At 36.0% G+C, this 27908-nt stretch overlaps 1 protein-coding gene across 1 annotated transcript; it reads right to left on the bottom strand.

The window, feature by feature from the left end:
* Positions 1–416: 416 nt before the first annotated feature.
* Positions 417–27881, bottom strand: LOC120412874 (JNK-interacting protein 1). The gene is made up of 5 exons (XM_039573505.2): positions 27567–27881; positions 8523–8956; positions 1042–1823; positions 798–982; positions 417–732 (listed from the first exon to the last, which is right to left on the bottom strand). The coding sequence occupies exons 1-5, from the start codon at positions 27647–27649 to the stop codon at positions 660–662; spliced, it is 1557 nt and encodes a 518-aa protein (XP_039429439.1). The 5' UTR covers positions 27650–27881; the 3' UTR covers positions 417–659.
* Positions 27882–27908: the final 27 nt, after the last annotated feature.

A 27908-nucleotide genomic window follows, 5' to 3' on the forward strand; every position in this document is an offset into this window, starting at 1 on the left:
TTCCGTGTACCTATTTTTTTCTCAAAAGTCCTCAACAATACCTACAACTTTGCCCAAGACACCAAATTGATCAGAAAATTCACTCAAAAGTTACAGCTGTTTGAATATTTACATACCATTTTTGTATGGACAGCAGCCAAAATTGTATGGAGACTTGTATGGGTGAACCAATGACGCAAAATAGCTTATTTGGTCATAGGGAAGGCCCCCACAAAGTTTGAGTCAAATCAAAAAATACAAATAAAATCCATTTCCGGTTTTGGTAGAGAATTGCTCATTTCTTTTAAGTAATAGTTTTGCTATAGAAAACAAAAAAAAGCTTTTGAAATGGTGAAACTGCAGTCCAATAATTTATTTTTAGTTCAGGTTTTGTCCAGTTTGTTTCAGATTTGTAAAGTAGATTAAAATAGAAAGAGAAATATTTTAGAAGGTGAAAGCTTGTCACATTTTACTGCTGATATTTGTTTCGTTATTTTCTTCTGGGAAATGTCCTTTCTAACAAATGGTAAACTATATGTTTGTCTTATAAGTCAATAACTGCTGTTGCTTTAATGAATGAGATAACGTTACTCTTTGGTTGAATTGTTCTGGTTGTCCGTCCCCAACTTCCGCTCGACCTCACCTTAATATTCCGCACCTTTCCGTCCTGAAATCTCTTTTTACTCTATGTAAATGTCCTCGATTGGATATGCTGTCTCTATGAACTTCTGGTAGAATCTCTGGAATGCTCTCCTAAAAATATGATAAAAAATCAAATAGATTTCAAAAACTCCCAAAAAGAACTCCAAACTTCTTACCCGACGGCTTCCGCCACCGGCCGGGTCGATTCGGTGCCCTGGAACACGTGGCACGCGAACCGCTGCACCGTCGGATGTTTGGTGATGAAGCCGATGTAGCGGTGATCCCGCGGGTGGAACGCACAAAACGAGACGTTCTTCAGCGAGTAGAAGTAGTCGATGCAGGGCCGTTTGTCCTTTTTGTTCTGCTGAGAATTAAATTTCAAATAATCATGTTATTTAACATCAAATGGCACAAACTCACCCTCGACCGGTCCACCATCCGCAGCCCCTGGTCGGAAATCTCCAGGATGCAAGCCTGCGCCTTGGGCGATTCCGTCCCATCCCCAACGATCTTCCTCACGGCCTGGCACACCACCCCCGTACCCTTGTGGGCCAGCGTTTCCACCGACCCAAGATAACCCAACAGATACCGTTCCCGCTTCATCTCGACCGCGGTCGCGTCAAAGTCGTTGTAGTCCAGATCGACGGCATACGCCGACGGAAAGATGCCCTGCCGCCCAGTTCTCAAATTCACCCCCTCACACCACAAATCCTCCGCCTCCTTCTGCACGTAAATCGGATCACCAATCTCAACCTCAATCTCATCATGATGCCTCGGAACAAACTTGTGCAGTCCCCGGTGGGTCGCCTCCAGCATCTCCAGCTGGCTGAACGGAACGCCCCCGTACGGTGGTGGAAAGGGCGAGGTGGCCTCCGGCGTTCTCGGCTCCTGGCCACCCGGTCCCGGTGCCTGCGGCGACATGCTCTTGAAGTCGGTCGGCGAGTGGGCCGTACTGTGGCCGCTGTCCACGTCGCCGAGGCTCTGCAGCCGGTCCGAGTCGGGGCTGGAGTCCTCGTCCAGCAGGTAGCCACATTTGAGCGCCAGCAGCGAGTTCTGCTTCAGCATTGTGCTGGTGCTGCCGGAGTGGTGATGGTGGTGAAAGTGGCTGTTGTGGCCGTGGCTGCCGATCGAGCCCTTCCGGCTGGCGTTCAGCTCGTCGGCCAGCGAGGTGTACCCGGAGGAGAGCATCTGAAGTACGGAAGCTGAAAGAGAATGCGGAATGAGAGTCGTAACAAGAATTTCAAACTTACAAAAACGGTGATATTTGAGACATTTCAACCTCCCTCATTTCAAACAACTAGATTAAATTGTACAACTTTGAGTCCTTAAAATCTTTTGTTGAGTACGTCAAAATAAACATTCCTTTAAAAAAAAATTCCCAATTTATCAAAAGTTAGGGTAAATAAACCCATTTTAAGCCTAATAAGCGATCGTGTTTGAATGATGCTGGATAATCTGGAGTGCTCCTTGAAATTTACCAAAACCAATTACACTAACGAGTAGAGCAACCTTTTGTGAACATTTCTGTTTATTTCCACTTTTACTACAAGCTATTCTATTCCTTTTACAAGCATTTGAAAAAAATATTTCCAAAATGTATTCTAATCAATCGATAATGCATTGGGCCACGCCCATTTTCATATTTTCAGCTTAGTTCTTTTTTTCTTCCAGCCCCCTTTTGGGTCTGCTTAGTGCTGCCAAAATTGATGAAATTTTATGCTAACACTCACGAAAAGTAGCATTTATAGAGAACGTTTCCTGGCATCACTGGCTCACACCAACAGGCGCTTTGTTCTTTATTTGCCTTCGCTTCTCGCTCGGTTTTCTTCAGCCTTCGTTTGGAATGGGAACTCAAAATTCAAACGTCAAAAGACTTAGCGCGTTTGTTTTTTTGATGGTGCTTGCTAATTATTTACATTTTTCGGATTATTTTTCAACTGAGTGACTAACTAATGTGCGAAAGAACAGGTTGCCGGTAGTAGGAAGCAATGTTATATCTTAAGCGCTTTGAAATCGTTAGCGCAAGTGAAAAGATATTGTTGGCGACTTTCGTTAAGCAGTTAACCTCTGATCTTGCGTGTGGATGTGTGTGCCACCAAAATGATGAGAAATGGTTTCGCAAAATAGAAATTATGATCAAAGTGCATTAAATTTGATCTTTTTGGCCAGAAAGTGGCATACATTTGCGTGCTTACTCGAGGCGGTGCTGTTGCTGGTAAGTTTATAGTCTAAATAGTATTTTTGGAGCTTTAATCGAGCATCAAACTCTCCATATGACAAAGATAGGTGTTTGATTGCAAAGGGTATATTTCCCCTATAAGCAAAAACTGGCTCATTTTCGAACTAAGCGTATTTTTCCAGATAATTTACTATACACGCATAACACAAACCGACATTTTGAAAATTGATATGAGTAAACGCTTCAGTTTCGTCAAGGTATGATAGATTCGGGCTCGCTGGACACGCTCCTGCCAATAAGCAAAATTGAAACCTAGAGTTTTTTTTAAAGGTTCTTTAAACATATGAAAAACAATAGCTCATTGGTCAGTTTAAAAAAAAACTTTGGAAATTTTGTTTTTAAATGCTACGGAGTTTACTTCAGGTGGACCTTATATGTTTGCCCAAAATTTAAAATAATATTAATTGGCAGGCTGAAATTAAGTTCTGTCGATTGGTGCGTGTTCGAGGACCACATTACACTGACCAACAAAAATTGACAAAAATTACTGTGCAGGCTCAACTCGAGGGGAATCATGAAGGTTCTGGTCCCCAGAAACACGTGCCCTTTGAATTATTCGAAAAATATTTAGTCCTGACCGAATGGTTTTTTCTCCAAAATTTGTATGGAGAATTAGGGCGGTTCGTCGCTGTTGCATACAATCCAAAAATTGCATGCAATATGTGGGAGTAGCGAACAGCACTAATTCTCCATACAAACTTTGGAGAAAAACCATTCGGCCCAGACTAAATATTTTTCGAATAATTCAAAGTGCACGTGTTTCTGGGGACCAGAAATGAAATGATAGTTTACAAAAGATTGTGTCATACAAGTACAAGTTACATTATTACAACAAAAAGGGTGTTAAAATTACAACTTTTTAGAGGTAAAATTACACACTTTTTATGGCACAAAAATGCACTAATTCCCAGATGTAATTTTACCATGATTTATTTTACTGTGTACGGCTACGACAAAGCAGGTGGGCTGAACTGTCAAAATTTCCCGTAGCGCTCATCCAAGCAATATGGCCGCCCAATGTTATTGTTTTGAAAAAGAAATTGGAGCAATTCTCTACGAAATCGGTCTTTTTTCTTCAATTTTAATTTTTGTATTTTTTAATCCGGCTGAAACTTTTTTGGTGCCTTCGGTATGCCCAAAGAAGCCATTTTGCATCATTAGTTTGTCCATATAATTTTCCATACAAATTCGGCAGCTGTCCATACAAAAATGATGTATGAAAATTCAAAAATCTGTATCTTTTGAAGGAATTTTTTGATCGATTTGGTGTCTTCGGCAAAGTTGTAGGTATGGATACGGACTACACTGGAAAAAATAATACACGGTAAAAAAAATTTGGTGATTTTTTTATTTATCTTTTTATCACTAAAACTTGATTTACAAAAAAACACTATTTTTAATTTTTTTTATTTTTTGATATGTTTTAGAAGACATAAAATGCCAACTTTTCAGAAATTTCCAGGTTGTGCAAAAAATCACTGACCGAGTTATGAATTTTTTAATCAATACTGATTTTTTCAAAAAATCGAAATTTTGGTCGTAAAAATTTTTCAACTTCATTTTTCGATGTAAAATCAAATTTGCAATCAAAAAGTACTTTACTAAAATTTTGATAAAGTGCACCGTTTTCAAGTTATAGCCATATTTAAGTGACTTTTTTGAAAATAGTCGCAGTTTTTCATTTTTTTAAATTAGTGCACATGTTTGCCCAGTTTTGAAAAAAATATTTTTGAAAAGCTGAGAAAATTCTCTATATTTTGCTTATTCGGACTATGTTGATACGACCTTTAGTTGCTGAGATATTGCAATGCAAAGGTTTAAAAACAGGAAAATTGATGTTTTCTAAGTTTCACCCAAACAACCCACCATTTTCTATCGTCAATATCTCAGCAACTAATGGTCCGATTTTCAATGTTAATATATGAAACAATTGTGAAATTTTCCGATCTTTTCGAAAAAAATATTTTTGGAGTTTTCAAATCAAGACAAACATTTTAAAAGGGCGTAATATTGAATGTTTGGCCTTTGTGAAATGTTAGTCTTGATTTGAAAATTCCAAAAATATTTTTTTCGAAGAGATTGGAAAATTTCACAAATGTTTCATATATTAACATTGAAAATCGGACCATTAGTTGCTGAGATATTGACGATAGAAAATGGTGGGTTGTTTGGGTGAAACTTAGAAAACATCAAATTTCCTGTTTTTAAACCTTTGCATTGCAATATCTCAGCAACTAAAGGTCGTATCAACAAAGTCCAAATAAGCAAAATATAGAGAATTTTCTCAGCTTTTCAAAAATATTTTTTTCAAAACTGGGCAAACATGTGCACTAATTTAAAAAAATGAAAAACTGCGACTATTTTCAAAAAAGTCACTTAAATATGGCTATAACTTGAAAACGGTGCACTTTATCAAAATTTCAGTAAAGTACTTTTTGATTGCAAATTTGATTTTACATCGAAAAATGAAGTTGAAAAATTTTTACGACCAAAATTTCGATTTTTTGAAAAAATCAGTATTGATTAAAAAATTCATAACTCGGTCAGTGATTTTTTGCACAACCTGGAAATTTCTGAAAAGTTGGCATTTTATGCCTTCTAAAACATATCAAAAAATAAAAAAAAATAAAAATAGTGTTTTTTTGTAAATCAAGTTTTAGTGATAAAAAGTTAAATAAAAAAATCACCAAATTTTTTTTACCGTGTATTATTTTTTTCCAGTGTAGTCCGTATCCATACCTACAACTTTGCCGAAGACACCAAATCGATCAAAAAATTCCTTCAAAAGATACAGATTTTTGAATTTTCATACATCATTTTTGTATGGACAGCTGCCGAATTTGTATGGAAAATTATATGGACAAACTAATGATGCAAAATGGCTTCTTTGGGCATACCGAAGGCACCAAAAAAGTTTCAGTCGGATTAAAAAATACAAAAAAAATCGAATGACCGAAATCCTAGAGAACTGCTCATTGGTGATCGGCTTAGAAAAGTTTTCGGATTATCGGTGTTCCAAAAGGTAATTAATCCTTAAATCTAGATTAAATTTTCAAAACAATCTATCCACCATGGGTTTCCTTTGCAGGGAGGACCTTTTGAAAATTTAATCCTTCAAATCGTCAATAAACCCATTGAAACACTTAAACACTTTATTCACGAGCTCTAATTCTTCGAAAAATATGTAAACAAAAATTATTTATAAATTGAATTTTCTACAATAGAGCGTGACAAAACTTGAAACATTTGCCCTATTTTAAACTTTTTTGGGGTAAAAGATCCAAAAAGTGGGTACCAGCCTGGTTCCTAACAATAACGATGCGTTTGTATTGGTTTGACAGTTCGTAGAAGCCCCCTGCGACAAAGGCACAGATTCGATGTGTCAAAAGTAATGCGATCGATTCTCGATATCGGCTTTTTTAACATGTGGACTTTTTTTAAATATCCCTATGGATTCTTTTCGAATTGAAAAATGACCAGTTTATAAGCTTCACAAATGCCTAGAAGACACCAACTCGTTACAATGATGGCCTGGATTGGGATGTGAGCAGGGTAGCCAGGTCACCAGATAAATCTGGGAATGCCAGAGTTTTCAAGTGTGAGCCAGAATAACGATTTATCATTATCTGACAGATTTTACATTTGTCAAACATCTTTTTGGTACAAATGAATGAGTTTAGCTGAAAGTAAAAAAAGGAAATCTGGAGTTTTTTTTTAAAGGTTCAATAAACCAAATTTTTAGTTTTTGCTTTTTGGGTGTTTTTTAATACCCCTGGTGGTTTCAAAAATACCCGAAAAGCAAAAACTTTTAAAGAAAAACTCCAGAAATATTGTTTTTTTCAATGAAAATTTAAATTCAACCCATTTGATGAAAAAATCATCAGAATTGTACAAGCTTTTGAATTAATTCTTAATCTCATTCTATCAAAATAATCAAAAATTCGTTTGCCAGAGTCATCCAGATTCTTTTTTGGCACTTGGCCAGATTTTTTCGACTTTGACCTAGCAACTTTGGATGTGAGACAAATTTTTGAACTATTTTTAACATTCTGTTATTTTATTTTTCTTCAAACATAAATATTTATTTTTTTTTAACTTTTTTAAAGAGTTCTATATTTTTTTAAAAGTTCAAATAGTTTTTGAACTATTTTTAACATTCTTTGATTTTATTTTTCTTCAAACATAAATATTTATATTTTTTAAAACTTTTTTTAAAGAGTTTTATCATTTTTTTCAAACCTGAGGAGTACCTTGAAAAAATTTATTTAGAAGGGCTAAATTCAAAAGTTTTTTGTTAATAATTGATTCTTGTTTCCGTGAGTTTTCTTTAAATTTTTCAACTTTTTCAAATTAAAATTTAATAAGAATGACTATTCGAACTTTTATGTGGCTCGTGCCTTTTTGAAGAATATACGCAAACCCCTTATGTTCATACAACAACATTTTTTGTTGTCTGTTCTAAAACTTTGTTGAGCAGTGGTACACTCTAAAAAGTAACCTTAGTTAGAAAATACACGTAATTTTAAAATGATTTTTTTTTATAGTGAAAAATACAGTGTTTTGTGGCACCCTCGCGAGAAAAAAATCATCTCTCTTGAGTTCTCGCTGCGAGTCCAAAGCTGCCGAGAGCAACTCGCAGATTGCCTGTTCTCTCCCCCACTCGCGAATGGCTAGCTCGCGAGAAAGGATTGCCTCCTCTTTACCATCGTGTCGTTCGCTTAAACCAGAATTGCAGTGTTAATTTGATTTTGATCAACCGAGGTAAATTTTCTTGAAATAACTCGTTGTCGTCGAACGAGGAGAGGAAAGGACCACAAGTTCTCTACCTCACTCGCAAGTGAGCGCAAAGCTTTCCTTCTTCTCACTAGAATCCCAACTCTGGAAAAAAATACCTCCCTCTTTATTGCAGATTCGGAATGTGCATTAAATTTCTCGCTTATGATTTTTGGCATCTGAGTAACGGGAAACGGTAGCGATTTTGAATTTATTTTTTTTCCTTTTTTTGATGAAAATTATGATTTAAAAGAAAATCAAAAAATCATCATGAGGATTATTCGGCGGAACATCGATTTCACTAATATATTTGCAGGTGTAACGTCTTACGTCCAAAATTGTCCTGTCACTTTTTGTAAATGAACGATGATTGTAAACAAAACGAGATAAATTCATTTAAGTAGTGCTTACAATAAGATTCAACAATTTATTCTATAATTTTTTTCGAAAAGTTCGGGAGCATTTTTTTGCTCGCGAGATTTTTTTTGCGATTGTTCCATCCATGTCTACAAATCACTAAAAACGTGTCATAGTAAAAGTCCAGGAAACTGTACGGGGTCGTACCGCCTTCCATCAAGAGATATCGAAAAAAATACCTCGGATTCGTGATCAGAGACCAACATTACCCCTTTGAGCAAATTTTGCAGAAATCTATTTAAGAAGACCTATTTCCAATTTTTACCTGTTGCCCATCAGGGCTTTATGTCTATTAACCTTTAGTAATATATTCCATTTACGATGCATAATCAAACAAATCCATTTTGAAGGAACACCCTAATATAAAGTTCGAAAATGTCTCGAAAAAACACCGGTTTGAGGATAGAGATTTACTCTCTTCGGAAAAGTTGCTTCAACTTTTCTGTAGACCACGAAAGGTATCTAAACTCACATTTCTTATTCTTGGGTATTTCCGGCAGCTTGCGGCGCCGCCTCTCGACCTGTCCCGGAATCCACGGCAACGAGCTGGTTCGGGCCAGCTGTGACGACGTGGTGTTGCACAGTGTCAACTGCAGTTGACCAGCCTGTTCCTGTGCTGTGGTCGTCGTGTTCGTCACCCCGGTGGAACCAACGTCCGAGCCCTTGGCCGCTGCAGCTACAACGGCTGGGGTTGTTCGCAGACCGTCGCCAATTTCGTCATCCTCGGCACTGCTACTGCTGCTGATGGTCGAGATGGTTTGGATGATTTGCTGGGTTTTGCTGGGACCGTTGACCGTTGGTTTGAGAACGGAGTCCGTGTCACTCAGCAGGTCCTCATGGTCCGAGGCGTCATCGCCGCTCTTGGTCGACGGCGTTTCATCGTCCAGCTCCACATCGGGCAGCAGTCTGGTAGGAAAATAGTGGGAAAACGAGAAGAAAAATTGAAAATTTCACACTTGACCGGTTGTTGGGTTGCTCGAGGGGGGTAGACTTGACCTAGTATCGAGTTTAATTAAAAAGCAATTAGGTTGGCCAATTTTCAAGCCTAAACGGCGTACCGAGGAGGGTGATTTCAAGTGAAGAGTGTGTGCCCTTTGGGTCCTAAAACGCCTGCTGAAAATGCCGCACAGAGTATCATTTCAAGTCCCCTCTTTATGGCTTTAAACACTTGGGACAAAAAGGCAATGGATTGCGAGAGAGCAGTCGAGAATCCACCTCCCAAAGTGGTGGTAAACGTGCTGTACATGAGGTGATAAAACTTGACGATAGTCCTAGTGGGTAGAGTTGCTTTTGCCGGATACACCTCTACTGTGGATGGAAACAACGTTGGCCAGATTTTTAATTTCAAGAATATAATAAATATTCTCGAAACCATAAATGTAGGCAATTATCGGATTAACGAAATTGACATACCCCTTAGACTTTTAATACACAATTCAAATCAGTGATCTAGTAAAAATTCATTCAAAAATTTCCAAATATCGAGGCTCGATAACGATAATATATCGTTATCGTTATTTCGATATTTCTATTAGGCTTATAGCAAATTTCACGGGGACCACAATTTCAAAACACAAAATTTCACACAAATTTCGTGGAACGTGAAAAATGTTAAAATAATACTGAAAATGTTATGCTAAAATCACAGAAACTACTTTGTATGCTTCATATATAATGAAGCAAAAAAAATAAACTAAAAAATATCTTCACTAAATTTGAACGTGACACAAAAAATCTCTCAATTTTCAAAAAAGTTTCCACCTGGTTGATGGATGGGCTCTATTTATGTTTTGAAACAAAATGTAGGGTATGCGTATTCTCATTTATTGAACTGCCCAAGTAACATTTTTTCCAGGAGTTCTACACGAGCTCTTCAAGATAGCTACAGCATAGCAGTTTGGACCGCGGTAGGATAAAATTCTCTTCAAAACTTCTTCAGGAGTTTGGAAGAGTACTTGAAGAGAATTTTATCCTACCGCGGTCCAAACTGCTATGCTGTAGCTATCTTGAAGAGCTCTTGTAGAACTCCTGGAAAAAATGTTACTTGGGTGTTTTTAAAAATATTCGACTAATAAAGCGGAAAAGATTTCCCTGATTTGCTTCTGTTTTATCTGTTTACAATTTATTGAATTTCATATCAAAGCAAAATTTAACAATCTTGTCCAGACAAAATGAGTAAAATAGTTTTTTCTGTGACATTTAGCCCATTCAAAATATTTTTTAAGTTTTTAATCTCTCTTTTCAAAAACTAATTTTAAAATCAATAGACTAATATAATTTGTAACGAAAAATATTTTTTTTTTTCAAAACTAGAACAGAAAACAAAAAAGGTGGTATTTTTTTTTACTTTTACGGGAATCATAAACCCAAATATTGAAATGTCGTTAAAATTACACTGGACTCAGAAAAAATTCGAAATGGTGATTTGAACGATAAAAAATATTCTTCGTTTTATTTTGAATAAAACAAAGCATGATTCTTTAAAGTTCTTAAGAAATTTTACCTCTCAAAAATAAAAGTAATAAATGTTTTACCACAGCGAATAAAAATATAACTAAATTTAGTTATTTAAAAAAAATGAAAAATTTGAACAATTCTTCAAATGCTTCATATCAAGCTTTTTAAATGAAAATTAATGAAATTTTCTCAAAACAGTCTATATGGTTGAAATTTTTATTATGATCTTATTTGAAAAAAAAATATATATATATGTAAGAAAAAAATGATTTTTTTTAAATTTCACGAAATTGTCCAAGTTCACTAAACCTATATTAAAAATGGAATAAGAGTACTCACTCACTTAATTCTGCCGTAGTCCTTAAAATTATTTTTATTCCTATTCAAATTTGATAAAAGATTTTGAAAAAATCGTTACAGTTTCACACAAACATAAAATTTCATGGGATTTCGCGGAAAAAGCCAAATTTCGCGGATTTCACGCTGTCCGCGAAATCGTGAAATTTCACTAACCCTAGCGATAACCTTATCATCGATAATGAACGATGCATCATTTTCAAAATCTTTCTAAAATCTAATAATTCAACCATATCATGTTATAATATGTATTCACAATTGTTCACAAAATACCGTATTTTCGAAAATACTAAAATTTTCTAAGTATGCAATATGGGTATCAAACGAACCGAAATTTGGTTTTCTTTTAAAGAATAAAAGGGTTTTTTTTTGGAAAATACTAAAAATTTCACAAAATACCGCATTTTTTCGAAAGTACAAAAATTTTTATAATTTGCATTATGGGTATCAAACGAAGCGAAATTTTGAATGCTTTTTCTTTTTATTTATGATTTTTCCGTTAAATATGAAATTTTTCACAAAATACCATATTTTTTCGAAAATACTCAAAATTTCAAAACTTGCATTAGGTTATCAAACGAAGTAAAAATTTGATTTTCTTTTTCACATTAATAGAATTTATTCTTTAGGGAAATAAAAAAAAAAACTCACAAAATACCGTAATTTTTATAATTTCAAACCCAGCGCAGTTTTGTATGTTTTTTTCACTCTATTCAAGCTTTTTTTGTTAAATATGAAAATTTTCACAAAATACCGTATTTCTCGAAAATACTCAAATTTTCATAATTTGCAACATGGGTATCAAACGAAGCGAATTTTTGTTTGCTTTTTCACTTTTTGAGAGTTTTTTTTACCATTGTGAAATACTAAAATTTTTATAAAATACAATATTTTTCGAAAATACTCATTTAAAAAAAGCAATATGGATATCAAACGACGCATAATGACGTTTGTTACTTATAATGCATATTTATAAAATTTAAGTTTTTTTTAAATAAGGTATTTTGTGAAAAATTTAGTATTTAACAAAAAACTTTATTAAATTGAAAAAGCATGCAAAATTTCATTTTATTTGATACTCATATAGCAAATTATGATAATTTGCAATTTGAGGAAAAATTCGGTATTTTGTGAAAATTTCAGTATTTAAAAAAATACTTTAATATAGTGGAAAAAAAAAAGAATTAATGAAAATGAAAAGATCAATTTTCTAGCATGATTTTAGACACACAAAAAAAGAAACAAGAAACAAGAAACAAGAAACAAGAAACAAGAAACAAGAAACAAGAAACAAGAAACAAGAAACAAGAAACAAGAAACAAGAAACAAGAAACAAGAAACAAGAAACAAGAAACAAGAAACAAGAAACAAGAAACAAGAAACAAGAAACAAGAAACAAGAAACAAGAAACAAGAAACAAGAAACAAGAAACAAGAAACAAGAAACAAGAAACAAGAAACAAGAAACAAGAAACAAGAAACAAGAAACAAGAAACAAGAAACAAGAAACAAGAAACAAGAAACAAGAAACAAGAAACAAGAAACAAGAAACAAGAAACAAGAAACAAGAAACAAGAAACAAGAAACAAGAAACAAGAAACAAGAAACAAGAAACAAGAAACAAGAAACAAGAAACAAGAAACAAGAAACAAGAAACAAGAAACAAGAAACAAGAAACAAGAAACAAGAAACAAGAAACAAGAAACAAGAAACAAGAAACAAGAAACAAGAAACAAGAAACAAGAAACAAGAAACAAGAAACAAGAAACAAGAAACAAGAAACAAGAAACAAGAAACAAGAAACAAGAAACAAGAAACAAGAAACAAGAAACAAGAAACAAGAAACAAGAAACAAGAAACAAGAAACAAGAAACAAGAAACAAGAAACAAGAAACAAGAAACAAGAAACAAGAAACAAGAAACAAGAAACAAGAAACAAGAAACAAGAAACAAGAAACAAGAAACAAGAAACAAGAAACAAGAAACAAGAAACAAGAAACAAGAAACAAGAAACAAGAAACAAGAAACAAGAAACATAAAAGATTAGCTGAAATATCTTTTAAATTCAATTTCGATCAACTTCCAACAATTTCACGGTGCTCAACTGTCCTGGGACTACTCCACAGGAAAGAAGAATCTGATGGTGAACGTGAGCCTGGAGACGACATCAATAGAAGATACAGTCCCAGGCAAGGCACTTGAACTAACAGCATTGGACCGGGCAGCAGCAACAGCAGGAAGTAGTGACCTATTTAGTTGCTCTCTGGTAGGACACCACCAGCAACATCCTTTTTCATTTTGGATTTGTTTTTTGCTTGTAGACTGAAGGAAATGAAAATGAATGGAAGCAACGGCAATGAATGCAATGCAGAAAGGTGAGAATGCAATGAATTCATGTTTTTTTATGTTCTTTTATTCTGTCTGCGACTTTTGTTCACATTTGAGTGCCTTTATAATGTATTCTTAATCATGAGATGAAGTTTTGATTGCTTTTCTATGATTATTAAGTTTATTTTAGTAGAAGTATTATTTCTATTATTATTTTATTTTCTGACAATTATTTACCATTTATAATGATTTTTTTTAGACAAAATTTTCGTCGAGCAAACTATTCCAACTGACGAAATTTTTGAATTTGTTTTCATAAATTAAAATCTAATCTGATAACTGGCTTCATTATCAGATTGCTAAGGAGAAACCCAATTGAAAGCTTTTCCCTTTCTTATTTTTGTTTTCGTTCGTAGAATAGCCCGGCGCAAGAACCCCTCAAAAAATTAGCAAAAAAAGGTTTCCTCAAATCAAGAAAAGCTCTTATATCAGAACAAGGGGGCACCCAACTTGAGCCCGAAACTCGTCGGGAAAATTATCCTCCGCCATAAAATGACACAAACAGAAGAGCAAGGCAGCGCAAAAAGTGCCGGTCTGCGTCTGCGAGCTTGTTCGGCATTCATTGGGAAAAACTTTTTCCCTGAGCAACGACAAACGTCACCCGGAAAAAAGGGCGATGTGTTCATTGTTCCACGTTGTGAACTTTACAGCCAGCCCAGTCAACCAAAGTGTCGTTTGCGAAATTGTGTGACACTTTCACAAGTTTCTTAAGTTTTTTTTTCTACGGTGGGGGAAATGTCAACATAATTTTTAAATCACTTAAAAAATACTTTTTTGTTAAATTAAACAAAACGTCTTTCCATCTCTGATCAAATCCCCGAGAGTTCTCATTCGCGATTGTCTGAGCACGTGTCACATGGAAAAACGAAAAAAAACACGGTCCTCCCCAGCAGTATCAACAGTAAAAATGGAAAAGGCCAAGTCAGTCACGGCTGAGGACACCGAGGCTGGGAGAGTGCGCTAAGCCTCGATACAATAGAGGGTTGGCCCTTTTTTTCTGAGCCTGGCAGGCTGAAGGTTGAAAGCTCTCATCTTGAAAGATGTGTTGTGTTCCGTTTTGCTTGAGAGCACCGAGCTTGAAGAAGCTTTCGTGGCTCGAAATGGTTTTAATTACTCTCGAGCGAGAAAGGAAGTGATGTCTCTTGAAACAGTTGAAACTGAATGGTAAATTAAATTTCTTGAAAACAAATTTGATTCATTTAAAAATCAAATGTGTAGAATCTACTGTAGCTGTGAAATACAGTTATCTCCATATTCTTACACCCACAAAATCAAGGGGTTACAATAATGTAATAATAAAATACATACATGGCAAAAATGTCAGAGGTTGGTATGAGAAAAAATGTATGGGAAAAAGCATCAATTTCGAATTTCCGTCAAAATGTAACGTTGTTTTGGATCATTGTCAAATGTGAGATTCTTGAGTTAAACTATAAGTCAAAAAACTTTGTCGAAGACCGCAAAGTGATCCGAGTTAACCCTGACGAGTTATTAATGATTTAAAGAAGACGTTTTTGTATGAAAAGATTATTTTTCACCAACTTCAACGATAAAAAGTGACTCTTAACCCTTAACCAATTTCGCTCAAAATGTAAACAGTTACTTATTTTTGCCTAAAGAATCGAATCAGGTGGTATCATTTAGGTTGATTTTTTTTATGATCACCCTAATGTTAGTGCATGTATCTGTTGTGAAATTGACTCAGAAACATGAATTTGATCAAATTATCACCAAACTGGGATGTACTGGGTCACCCGAGCAAAAATTTACACTCAAAAACTTCACAAAAAAAGTGTCTATTTTACATATGATATCTGGATGGAACACTTTTTTATTTGAGTTTGAAAATTGTACTATTTTTTCACTAAAATTGTTTTTTTTATATGTTTTAGAGGACATCAAATGCCAACTTTTCAGAAATTTCCAGGTTGTGCCAAAAATCTTTGAGCGAGTTATGAATTTTTGAATCAATACTGATTTTTTTCAAAAAATCGAAACATTGGTCGCAAAAATTTTTCAACTTCATTTTTCGATGTTAAATTAAATTTGCAATCAAAAAGTACTTTAGTGAAATTTTGAAAAAAAAAAACACCGTTTTCAAGTTAAATCAATTTTTAAGTGTCTTTTTTGAAACTAGTCCAAGTTTTAATTTTTTTTTAAATTAGTACACATGTTTGCACCCTTTTAGAAAAAATATTTTTGAAAAGCTGAGAAAATTATCTATATTTTGCATAAAACTCGCTCAAAGATTTTTTGCACAACCAGGAAATTTCTGAAAAGTTGGCATTTGATGTCCTCTAAAACATATCAAAAAATTAAAAAAAATAAAAAAAGTGTTTTTTGGCAAATCAAGGTTTAGTGACAAAAAGTTAAATAAAAAATCACCAAATTTTTTTACCGTGTATAATTTTTTTCCAGCGTAGTCCATATCCATCTACAACTTTGTCGAAGACACCAAATCGATCAAAAAATTCCTTCAAAAGATACAGATTTTTTAATTTTCATACATCATTTTTGTATGGCCAGCTGCCAAATTTGTATGGAAAATTATATGGACAAACTAATGATGCCAAATTGGCTTCTTTGGGCATACCGAAGGCACCAAAAAAGTTTCAGTCGGATTAAAAAATACAAAAAAAAATCGAATGACCGAAATCTGAGAGAACTGCTCATATGTCAAAAGTGCCGCTATGGAGACAGGATAAAAACTAACGTTGTAAAAAGTTTGTTATAGAAAAATCGAAAAACTATGAGAAAAACTGTGATTGGCCAAAAAGTTAATACCGTAGGCTTATAGTCCAAAAAATTCCCAAACATTTGACCTATGGAACTATAGGTGTTGGACGCTGTTGCAAAAAGATATTAAGATTAAAAAAAAAATCAATTTTTAACAGTAATTTGCAAAATCTATGAGAAAAAGTTAAACCAACCCTGGATGTCTATGGCACATTTTGAAGGCTTTAAAAGACCATTCGAATACATCAAAGAGAGTAAGAATTGATAAAGTTTTACGGAAATGCGAGCAATTTGAAGATTTTTTATGTTTTTTGTACCTCAAACTTCAAAGCCCGTTTTACCCCACTTCCCTTCGATTGATTTTTCGATTGACCGTTATTTTGTACGTTTTATAGCCAGTTAAAAAAAATAACATTTAGCTTAGCTTAGTTTAGCTTGGTTGACCGAACTCTAGCCGAACATAAAGCTCGCAATAGCTAGGTTGGCGCCGATAAGGAAAATAAATGCGCCAGGAATGTGCCGAATGACACATCACCACTCATTTGCCCTTTTGGTCGACTCCTCACGATCAACGGAGGAAGTGGGGGAGGGATTTGATGATTGGATACCCTATAGAGATGCCTAAGAACTTAGACGACCTCCAAGATATCCGGATTTGGAAGGGGAAAGGGATTGATGGGATACTTCACCGACGAATGAAGTAGTGCGTAGATCATTCAACAAATACAAATATGAAAGAATAAAATAATAAATAAAAATGATAAAAAAATGGAAAGATCTCAGCCTTGAGAAAACTGTTTTTGCTGAACTTCCGGCAACATGCCAAAAACAGCAGTATCGTTAGCGCCTTGGGCTGGAGATTCTTGAATTAAACGGGACGCGTGACCTCAGGATCAATTCCCCGATAAGCAAACTCCCGGCGTCCAAGACTGCCGTTTTCACTTGCCAGCAACTTTGCCTTCGTACACTTCCATTGCAATCGTTAGAACTGGCCACTTCTGAAAGTTATTCTTCGAAATTCATTAAATATTCGGTTAATTCAAAGTAAAATATTGAAATTAAAAATGACAACGTCAGAAAAATCGCGTCCGACCGTGCGCATGGCTTACTTCGATACCTAGTCAGTTAAAAAAAGGACATTTCCAATTCACAAATTCAGAACACTTTTTCTCACAGGTGTGAACAATTTTGGTTCGGATTGGTGCGCTGGAAGTGGGGACGCGAAGTCGTGATTATTCAGGATATTTTTTTGTGTGCTTTTGTGTCGCTGTTCGTATGGGGTGAGTGCATAATTTGTAAAGGTGGTGTAAAAAACATTCGGAGTGATAGGTGATTTTTTTTGTGTGTGCCTTTGGTCGTGAATTGTGTGTGTCTTAATTTATTGTTTTGTGGTTTTCAAAGCCCTTCCTATATCATCGTTGATTGGAAGGCATGACGTCGGGAGGATTGTTTTTATTTTTTTCGAGGTTTTATTTATTTGCGGTGAAAAAGCCATTTCTATATAATGATCGAAAGACGCACTGACAATTTGAATCGTCGAGTTAATAGTGGAGCAAAATAACTGTTTGTGAGTGATTTTGTGTGCTAACCAGAAAGAACTTCCCATAGCACCGTTGCTCGGAAGGCTCGCCGACGGGTCTGTTATGAAAGTCCTCCCCATAGCGCCGTAGCTCGGGAGGCATCGAAAAGCCAATACCTTATCCTACTAACCCAAAAAAATATTAATCACGTGATGCTTGAAGGAGATGCTGTGGATTCAACGGTCTCAAGCGGTATCAACAAGTATATAGCGAAAAACTATGTGCTTGATGAGTATGCAACTTCAACTATCGGACTAACATTCCTCCCTTTCGTTGAACTACAGGCTTCTTGGAAGGGCGCCGGTATTGACTAATAAAGTAGGGATCTTCAGAGGTTAAACAGTGAACGGATGGTTGGCTCCCACTGATCATTTTTGATTCATTGTTTAACTTCAGCTGATCTGTCAATAACGGAGTAGCAGCTCATTGGCAGTCAACCATGCTCATGCTCATGCTCAGGTGTGAACAATTTTGGTTCGCTCTTCATTTTTTTTTTACAATTTTTCACTTATTAAAAAAAAACACATTGAAACCAAAGAAACTCAAGCTTTGTAATGTTGAATTAATGGTCTGATAACTTTTTTGTGAAAATATCAGTTCAATTCAGGTGTATTAACATTGTGGGTTAATAACATTCCACAATTATGAAACAGACGACTTGGAGGCAGTATTTTGCTGCAATGCACAGTAAAAAATTGTGTAAATTTGGAAGGTTTAATATTACCTCTTTTATGATGTAATACTACCTCAAATTAGCCTGAAATAGTGACCTTACATCATTTTAGTGGTAAAATTACACATTTTTAGAGGTAAAATTACATTTTTTTCTGACATAAAAAAATTTACCCCTTCCCAGATGTACTGTAACCATGATTGTTTTTCCTCTGTGGATGAAATAGTCTTGAAATGCAGTTCAAATGAAGGTCCTACAAATAGTAGGGTCGTTAGAAAAAATCATTTGGCAAGCTTTTGACAAATTATCACATAAGTGTTTCGAGCGTTTTGAGTTTGTGGGTGTTCCGAATATGTGGGGTGACTGTACTTCAAGTAAAAAAAAACTAATTTCAAATTTAAAGCCAAATTTTCATTATAGTTATGCAATTATGAAAAGACTGCAAAATATCAATGAATTCATTAATAAAAAAAATACCCAAACATCTTTACCGATACGTGGTCCCTAAATTCCAAATTTGTTTGAATATTAAGAAGCCTTACTTTGATTTAAAATTCATAAAAAAGCGTTATGCAATCTATTCTGAACGACTGAATGACAATTGATTGAATTTTGACTCAACAAAAACCAATAGATCAGATGCCAGATATTCTCTGTAATCAAACGTGCATCTTTGCAACTTTTTGACGCCCAAGGGAAATGAGAAAGTATTGATTGCTGGATTTTACAGCCCAGCCTCTGGTGACATCATCAAGATCTAAGACGAAGGCGAATGACATGCACACTGAATAGAATGAATCTTCTTGTACTGTGCTCAGATATCTCTTTCGATAGTTTAAATCAAGTTTAGTGATTTTGTCTTTATTGGAACAGAGTGTTATATCAATCTTTAATATACTGTCACCTGTGCCAATAACAATAAATGTTTAGATTTCTTTTCGAACTTTTTTCATTTCTCAACTCATCGACCGTTTAGCAAAACTCCACAATAAACCCCCACCCTTAAATAAGTGTCACCCATCCCTCCCTTCACCAACGAGGTCAAAATCGTGCGATGATCCAAACGTTCATCAATTTTGCTTCTTTATATCTTCCGAATGCTCTGTATACAGCGCCCGGCCCGGAAGGTCGCAGATTGATTTCCTCACTTTCCGGATAATGCCCTGGCACCGTCGTCGACCGGACCCAGATGTCGTGTTTGCATAAGCTCAATTTCTCGTTAGAAAGTAGTAGGTACTCTCGGTATACACACCGTTGCGAACTACGTGCCTTGCCCTTATCCCTCTGATGAGATGACGATGTTCTGCCGGCTTGGGCCGACACGGCCGGACCGCTTGCCAAATTTTCCAATATTGTGATCCAACAAATCTATCCGAGATGGGTTGTTTCGAAGCACGATGGGATTATTCATTCGAAAAATGGTCAAAATAAAGATTTGCTGATATTTGTATTAGAAAAGGCTGAAATAATTAACCATCAAGTTAAACTAATATTTTTTTCATCTTCTTCAAGAAAAAAAACATAGTTTTTTTCCCATGTCCACAAGCTGTAGAAGAAAAAACGCGTAATTTAGTACAGGCTCGAAGCATGTCATTCGCCTAATGAGATGCTAGTGATGGGGGGATGCCGGGTCGGGGAGAAAACCCGGAAAAACGTGTCGCCATGATTTAGGCAGCGAAGTTTTTTGGGTTCTTGGGGGCTGAATCGTAAAATGCCACTTAAAAAGGGATTCCCACACTTCATGCATTATGATTTTCTTTTGGTTTGCCGGTTGAGAAGTTAGCATACAGTTTCATGTGGAACGATCTGAAGGTAAGGGTTTACGATTTTCTTGAAAGGAATCCCCCCCAGATTGATAAGAAAAAATCAGGTTGAGAAAATCCTTCTGTCACGTGGACAGTTATTCGAATTGGAACGCTGTTTTTCCTTATTTTTGATTCTTTATTGCTAAAGATTCGGCACGTTCGTGATAAGTTGCTTCAGGTGTGTGACAAATGACCGTTTTGAGATAACCTTTGATTTATAGGTAGGAGAGACAATTTACTCATGAGTACAAGAGTTCAGTATTTGATTTCATCTCACTTTAGCATGGGATATAGAGTTATACAATTGTAATTAACGTACCGTCGGCAGGGATGATACTGAGCCACTTGTACTCACTCATAAAATGCAATGTGCTTTCAAATAGCCCAAAAAACTGGAAATGTTAATCTAAATGCAATTCAACAAAAAAAGTTATTTTTAAGACCATTCCTCTAAGCATGATTTTACTTTAACTTGCCTTCATAAAAATATGAAAATGCACACGGTTGTCAAATGAGAGCAAAAGCACAAAACTGTCAGGAGGCCAGATAAAACTACGGCTTGATTTAAAATTTTCAAGTTTTTCGTAATTTAAACGATAAATTCATGAAAATTCACGGAATTTTTGTTCTTTAAAAATATTTCAATTATATAATCGAGAATTCAATCCCAATACTGGCTGACTATTTATATCGAAAAAAAAAATGTTTTCCGATGATTTTTCTGTTCAGCTGTCTGTCCAAAAGTACTCGCATTTGAGCGTCGTCAAAATCACTATCTGTGATTCTGTCACGTTCCATAGGCAAGAAAACCGTGACGTAGCAAATGAACTCAAAGAACTCATGTTCATTTTGTGAGTGCCATTTGAGTGGTTTGACAGGTGTCAAATCGGGACTTAGCATTTTTTTGAATTTGAATTTGCTTCCGATTACGCGAAACGTCATAATCCGAGTTTTTTTTCGTATTAGTGCCCGTGTGCTTGTCCGTGCTTCTGGCCGTGTTCGTGTACGTGCACCTGACCACGTAGTTGCCTGTTCCTGGTCGTTCCCGTGGCCGTGCTCTAGGCCGTGTCCTTGTCCGGACTCCTGCCCGTGTTCGTGCCCGTGCTTCTGGCCGTTTTCGTGTCTCTGGCCGTGTAGGTGTCTGTTCCTGGCCATTCCCGTGGCCGTGTCCTTGCCCCGTGACCAGGAGTGTTTGTGTCCATGCGAAACGGAACATCCGGAACAAAATTATTATTTTAATTGCTAAGTGCCGGAACTGACACCTGTCAAAAAAGTTCATTCGGTTGTTTACCTTTGAGGTTAAGTTCCGAGCTTTTCTTTTGTTATTGTTTTGATTTGAGTGTCACGGAGTGATAAACACATAGAGGAGAAAAGCAACTCGCGACAAAATTTTGAGGCTAGGAATTTTGACAGGTATGATTTTCATAAAGTATTCGCCTCCTTTTCTCTCCCACAGAAAACCTGGGAACGAGGTAGCTGTCAAACTAGGCCAAAATGTTAAAGTCACTCACAAAATGAACTTTGAGTGATTTGAGTTCATTTCTGACGTCACGATTTTCTCCTCTATTCTTATGCAAGTCAAGATGGCGCCTACTTATAATATACAGCCTTGAGGTCAATATCCTTTTATGACGTGTCTCGTTCCAACGCATCATAAGCTATTGCTGAAAACGAGCTACATCCGGACAATTCCTGTCAATATCTTTCTATTTGAAATTCACCAACACATTCAAACCTAACGTTTTATTTCCATTAGAATCCTGCTGTATCTTTCCCGCAAAAGTTTTTTACCATGCGACTTATAGCTGTTTTTGTAGGGAAGGCCCCCCGATGTCAAGCCAACATATTTCACAGGGAGCTGTGACAACTCTTTGTTTTCATCAGGAAACCACCGGCAGCTTTGGCAACACTTTGATGAGGATTTATCAATTTTTAGGTTAAATCATAATTTTTTTCAGTAAGCAATTGTGTAACATTTAAATAATTTATTAATTATTTAATATGTAAAATGTTAAATTTTATTATGCCGCACACTAAAAACGCACACAATCTATTGGCATTTCGTGACATTACACAGAGAAAAATGAGTTCCCTTAAGCTAAAAACAAGATTGTCCGTTCGACGCAGTGGTGAACGCAGAACGCTGTGCCAGTTCGATTTTTCCATCAGCTGTCAGTCGAACAATCTGCAGGGGTTGCTTTGTTCAATGGTCGATGACTGTCAGGCTATGATGACAGGCGCAGAATTTTGCGTTTGCGTCCAAGCCTGACGGACAATCTTGTTCTTACCTTTAATCGTGAACAAACGTTCATGAAATTGAGAACCACAAACAAAGTGTTCAAATAGAGGAGAAAATCGTGACGTCAGAAATGAACTCAAATCACTCAAAGTTCATTTTGTGAGTGACTTTAACATTTTGGTCTAGTTTGACAGCTACCTCGTTCCCAGGTTTTCTGTGGGAGAGAAAAGGAGGCGAATACTTTATGAAAATCATACCTGTCAAAATTCCTAGCCTCAAAATTTTGTCGCGAGTTGCTTTTCTCCTCTATTGCATGGTACGTTTTTCAATAACGGAATTTTTGAAACTCATTTTTCTCCGTGTATGTGAAACCTAAAATTACATAATAAATAACCCAATTTTATGCTTAAAATGATGCACATAACGGCATGATTCGAAATCCGGACACTTAGTAGCATATCGTTTTTGTTATAGCTAGCAAAAAAAATCATTTAATTTGTGGAAAATGTAGAAATATCATCAGGATGTAGTACAAACAGTCAATTTTAAGAAAATGCATACAAATTATGTCTTTTCTAAAAAAAATTCATCAGAATTTGAAAATTAAAATGACTCGTTGCAGAAATTGTTAAACTCAAGCAAAATACGTTCTAGTCGCGAAGAGCTAAGTAAAACTGTTCCGGCAAGCTGCTGTTCCGATGTTCCCGGAGCGGATCAAAACATAGTGCACAAATAGAGAGTTCCCTTCAGCTGCGTCACCATGATGACTTCTCCGGCGGGGTGGCCTCCTCAGTACAAAAGGCATGCCGGAAGAATGGTGGTGAACGAAAACAACAAGGTAGCAAAATACTTTGGAAAATCTTTGGAAATACAAGAAATGACAATATAAACACGTTTTTGATCATCCAATTAGAATTTTGAGATATCTATTAGAATCAGTATCAACCAAACTGCGTTTAATGCTATTTTACACGACCTTGGATAATTTTGGGTCGTGTAATTTTCCGGTTTATTTAACACAGCTATACGTCTAGTTTGATGCTTAAATTATGTATGTACATCATATTTGACCGAAAATAACACGTTTTTTCGTAGTGTGCGGATATCACTTATCTGTATGGAATGGAAACTATGCCAGGATCCATCATCTGACCTTTCGTTAGTTAGGTTATTGGAATATTTAAATGATTACAAAAGTGCTAAGATCCGGCAACCCGGGATCATGATAATGTATATTTGGCATGTAGCCACATTCCATTATGAGTGAAATTTTGACAATTTTTCAAATGGTTAGCATTTATGGATTTATCAAGCTTAACGATATTTACATTTCAAAGAATTGTTTAATATATTATTTTAATAAAGTTGTTTCTGAATATCAATTGCATCAAACCTGTCATCCCGAGCTGGGGTAAATAACACGGGAATACCAAATTTTGGTATTACTTGGGCAAATAACAGCGCCCAAAATGTGCCCTTGGTTGCCCAGTAATAGATGGTAAAATACCATGAAATCATACCAAAATCTTGTATGTGTAAGGGCACAACAATACCAAACCATGTTATTCCAAGGGTAAAATAATACCTGGGTAATTCTCTACCAACTCACACGAAATCGGGAAAAGTTGCCCCGACCCCTCTTCGATTTGCGTGAAACTTTGTCCTAAGGGGTAACTTTTGTCCCTGATCACGAATCCGAGGTCCGTTTTTTGATATCTCGTGACGGAGGGGCGGTACGACCCCTTCCATTTTTGAACATGCGAAAAAAGAGGTATTTTTCAATAATTTGCAGCCTGAAACGGTGATGAGATAGAAATTTGGTGTCAAAGGGACTTTTATGTAAAATTAGACGCCCGATTTGATGGCGTACTCAGAATTCCGAAAAAACGTATTTTTCATCGAAAAAACACTAAAAAAGTTTTAAAAATCCTCCCATTTTCCGTTACTCGACTGTAAAAAATTTTGGAACATGTCATTTAATGGGAAATTTAATGTACTTTTCGAATCTACATTGTCCCAGAAGGGTCATTTTTTCATTTAGAACAAAATTTTTCATTTTAAAATTTCGTGTTTTTTCTAACTTTGCAGGGTTATTTTTTAGAGTGTAACAATGTTCTACAAAGTTGTAGAGCAGACAATTACAAAAATTTTGATATATAGACATAAGGGGTTTGCTTATAAACATCACAAGTTATCGCGATTTTACGAAAAAAAGTTTTGAAAAAGTTACTTTTTGCGTTTCTCTTTGTTTCGTCGTCCGTGTCTGTCGCGGGTGACCATGAACGGCCATGATCGATGACGACCAACTTTTTCAAAACTTTTTTTCGTGAAATCGCGATAACTCGTGATGTTTATAAGCAAACCCCTTATGTCTATATATCAAAATTTTTGTAATTGTCTGCTCTACAACTTTGTAGAACATTGTTACACTCTAAAAAATAACCCTGCAAAGTTAGAAAAAACACGAAATTTTAAAATGAAAAATTTTGTTCTAAATGAAAAAATGACCCTTCTGGGACAATGTAGATTCGAAAAGTACATTAAATTTCCCATTAAATGACATGTTTCAAAATTTTTTACAGTCGAGTAACGGAAAATGGGAGAATTTTTAGAACTTTTTTAGTGTTTTTTTCGATGAAAAATACGTTTTTTCGGAATTCTGAGTACGCCATCAAATCGGGCGTCTAATTTTACATAAAAGTCCCTTTGACACCAAATTTCTATCTCATCACCGTTTCAGGCTGCAAATTATTGAAAAACACCTCTTTTTTCGCATGTTCAAAAATGGAAGGGGTCGTACCGCCCCTCCGTCACGAGATATCAAAAAACGGACCTCGGATTCGTGATCAGGGACAAAAGTTACCCCTTAGGACAAAGTTTCACGCAAATCGAAGAGGGGTCGGGGCAACTGCTGTGTGAGTTGGCGGAGAATTACCCACCTCAAAATAAAACCATTTCAATACCAAGTTGAGGTCTTCTGGATTTTTGAACATTGCTTGAATACCAAAACTTGGTATTGCCATGGTTTTATTTTTAAGATATTCTCGCGCCCTTGGAAAATCATATTTTGGTATTTCTGTGGTCTTTCACATACATGATTTTGGTATGATTTCATGGTATTTTACCATCTATTACTGGGCAACCAAGAGCACATTATGGTCGCTGGTATTTGAACAAGTAATACCAAAATTTGGTATTTTCATACCATTTTTAGTGCAGCAGTTGCAGTTAGTGAAAAAACGGAAATTATTCATATGCAACAGCCAAATCTACTCACCTGATGATTCCATGTTGTTATTAGTGATATTCTTCACCACACCGAATGCATTTGTCATTGATGAACGGCCTGTGCTTGAAGTTCTTGAAGCTTCTGAAAAATAACAAGATTGAAAAATAAGTATTATTAAAATGAAACTGAATTGAAATTCACCAAAATTCATTAATCTGTCGATTGACTCGTTTTTCAAAGTAATTGGTTATCCCGACTTAGAGATATTTCAACGTTTTTGAAAAAAATATTAGTGGGTATATCACACTAATTTTTAAAATCATCTTTAACATTCAAGTCATTTTAGCGCAAAATTAATTAACTCGTAAATTTTTTTTAGCAAATTTCCCATAGTTTCAAAGAAAATTGATGAAACCTTTCAATATTCAAATAAAACCAAAATGTGCCATCCTGACTTAGAAAATTTTCCACAATTTCAAGTCATTTCTGTAAGGGGTATTGTTGGATCCCCAACCTATCGAGGAAAAATGGCAACACTTGTCATCGTCGCAATGTTTGCTGCGATCGATGCAACCCTGTGTTCAGCGCGCAACGGCAGCCGTTGCTACGATCGACGACAGAAAAGGGAGAAGGAAAAGGCGCGTGAAAGGAGTCGACCGAGAAGAAGTTTTGTCCACGTGAGTCTCGCGCCACCAGCAGGAAGAACAATTTCGCTCTCTAGTTTTAGCTATTATTTAATAAACTAGTATTTAGTGAGAAACTATTGAGTGCTTCTTTCCGACGCCCACGGCCAGTCCAGAGTCCACCTATCGCCTTCGGCAAACAAATCCGCCGCATTTCGTGGGGCCAGTCTGTGGCCCGAACAGGTATATCAAAAATGTTTAAAATCATGTTTGAAATTTCTGGTTTTGAATGAAAGCATTCGCTTTGAGACATCATTTTAGCGCAAAATTAATTATTTTGTCAAAATTGGTCAAAATTTTCCCATAGTTTCAAAGGAATTTGATAAAACACTTAAATACCAAAATGTGCCATCCTGACTTAGAAAATTTTCCACAATTTCAAGTCACTTTTATAGGGGGTATATCAAAAATGTTTAATATAAAGTTTGAAATTTCCGGTTTTGAATGAAAGCATTCGCTTTGAGACATGATTTTAGCGCAAAATTAATTATTTTGTCAAAATTGGTCAAAATTTTCCCATAGTTTCAGAGGAATTTGATAAAACACTTTAATACCAAAATAATACCAAAATGTGGTGTTCGATCATTGACAAATTCTGCAATTGTGCAATATCAAAACAATACCTTAAATTGGTATGATACCACATTTTGCTCTTGCATAATCCTTAAGACAAATTTTAAAGGGTCCAGGAATACCAAAATTTGGTATTGATACCAGAGAAAGGTATTATTACGAATTTCCCTTGTTATTTACCCATGCTCGGGATAAACATCATACCTCACTCACTTTTTCAAAAGGTCTTATGTACATAGCAAACCCATAGAGCAGAGGTTGTTTTGAAAAAAAAGTCTAGATACAATCTCGACAACGAACTGTGAATATCACTCCTGGATATCTTTTTTGATATGCCCGTCGGTAATATGGATCAACTCAATGAAAATCACATTTCTTTTTTGGGTAAACAAGTTCTTCGCCACCCATTTGTATATCTAATTACACTTTGAGCAACATTTTACGATACCAATTGCGAAAGAAAACGAGGAAAGGAGAGGGGCCACCATGTTCCCTATGGCTAAATGGAAGCATAAAAATAGCATGAATCATTTTTCGTCCCTGAACCAAATCGGAAGGCGGTGACAGGACGCGTGTAGATGGGCGTCCTTCCGTGGACACTAAATCACTTCCTTCTTTGCCAGGTGTGCTGCCAGAAACGCAATTTTCGTCAATATTTGCCAAGTGAAAAGTCCAGATTTTCCTTCCAGCATCGAAAATGTGAACATGGGTGTATGTGTGTGTGTGCGTAGGAGGGTGGCACAACCACATATTTTCCCCCCCGTCAGCTTTTCCCCATTCTCTGCTAGTTTACTCACGTATAAAACGGTGCTGGAGCCTTGCTGAAGGTTGGAAAAGTATCCAAAGTTTGGCGAAACTCCTCGAAATCCGCATCGGCCATCCTCGGTGCGGATTATCCTCGAGGATTCGTAGCGCTTCCGAAATCACAAAACACACTCACTCACGCACGCACGCACGTGACTCCGTCGCAGTTCGCGTTAATTAACGCATTTGTGGGCGAGCAGGAAAAATCTGTCGATTTTTCACTGGCTCGGGCTTTTCCTTTCACTTTTTTTTGTTCCTCTTTTTCTTTTCTTTCTATCCCGACGATGACGACGGCGACTTGACACACGCGACGAAGAAACAGGACTCTCAGCAGC

Source organism: Culex pipiens, chromosome 3 (assembly GCF_016801865.2).
Source record: "Culex pipiens pallens isolate TS chromosome 3, TS_CPP_V2, whole genome shotgun sequence".
In the NCBI taxonomy this organism is placed as follows: Eukaryota; Metazoa; Arthropoda; class Insecta; order Diptera; family Culicidae; genus Culex; species Culex pipiens.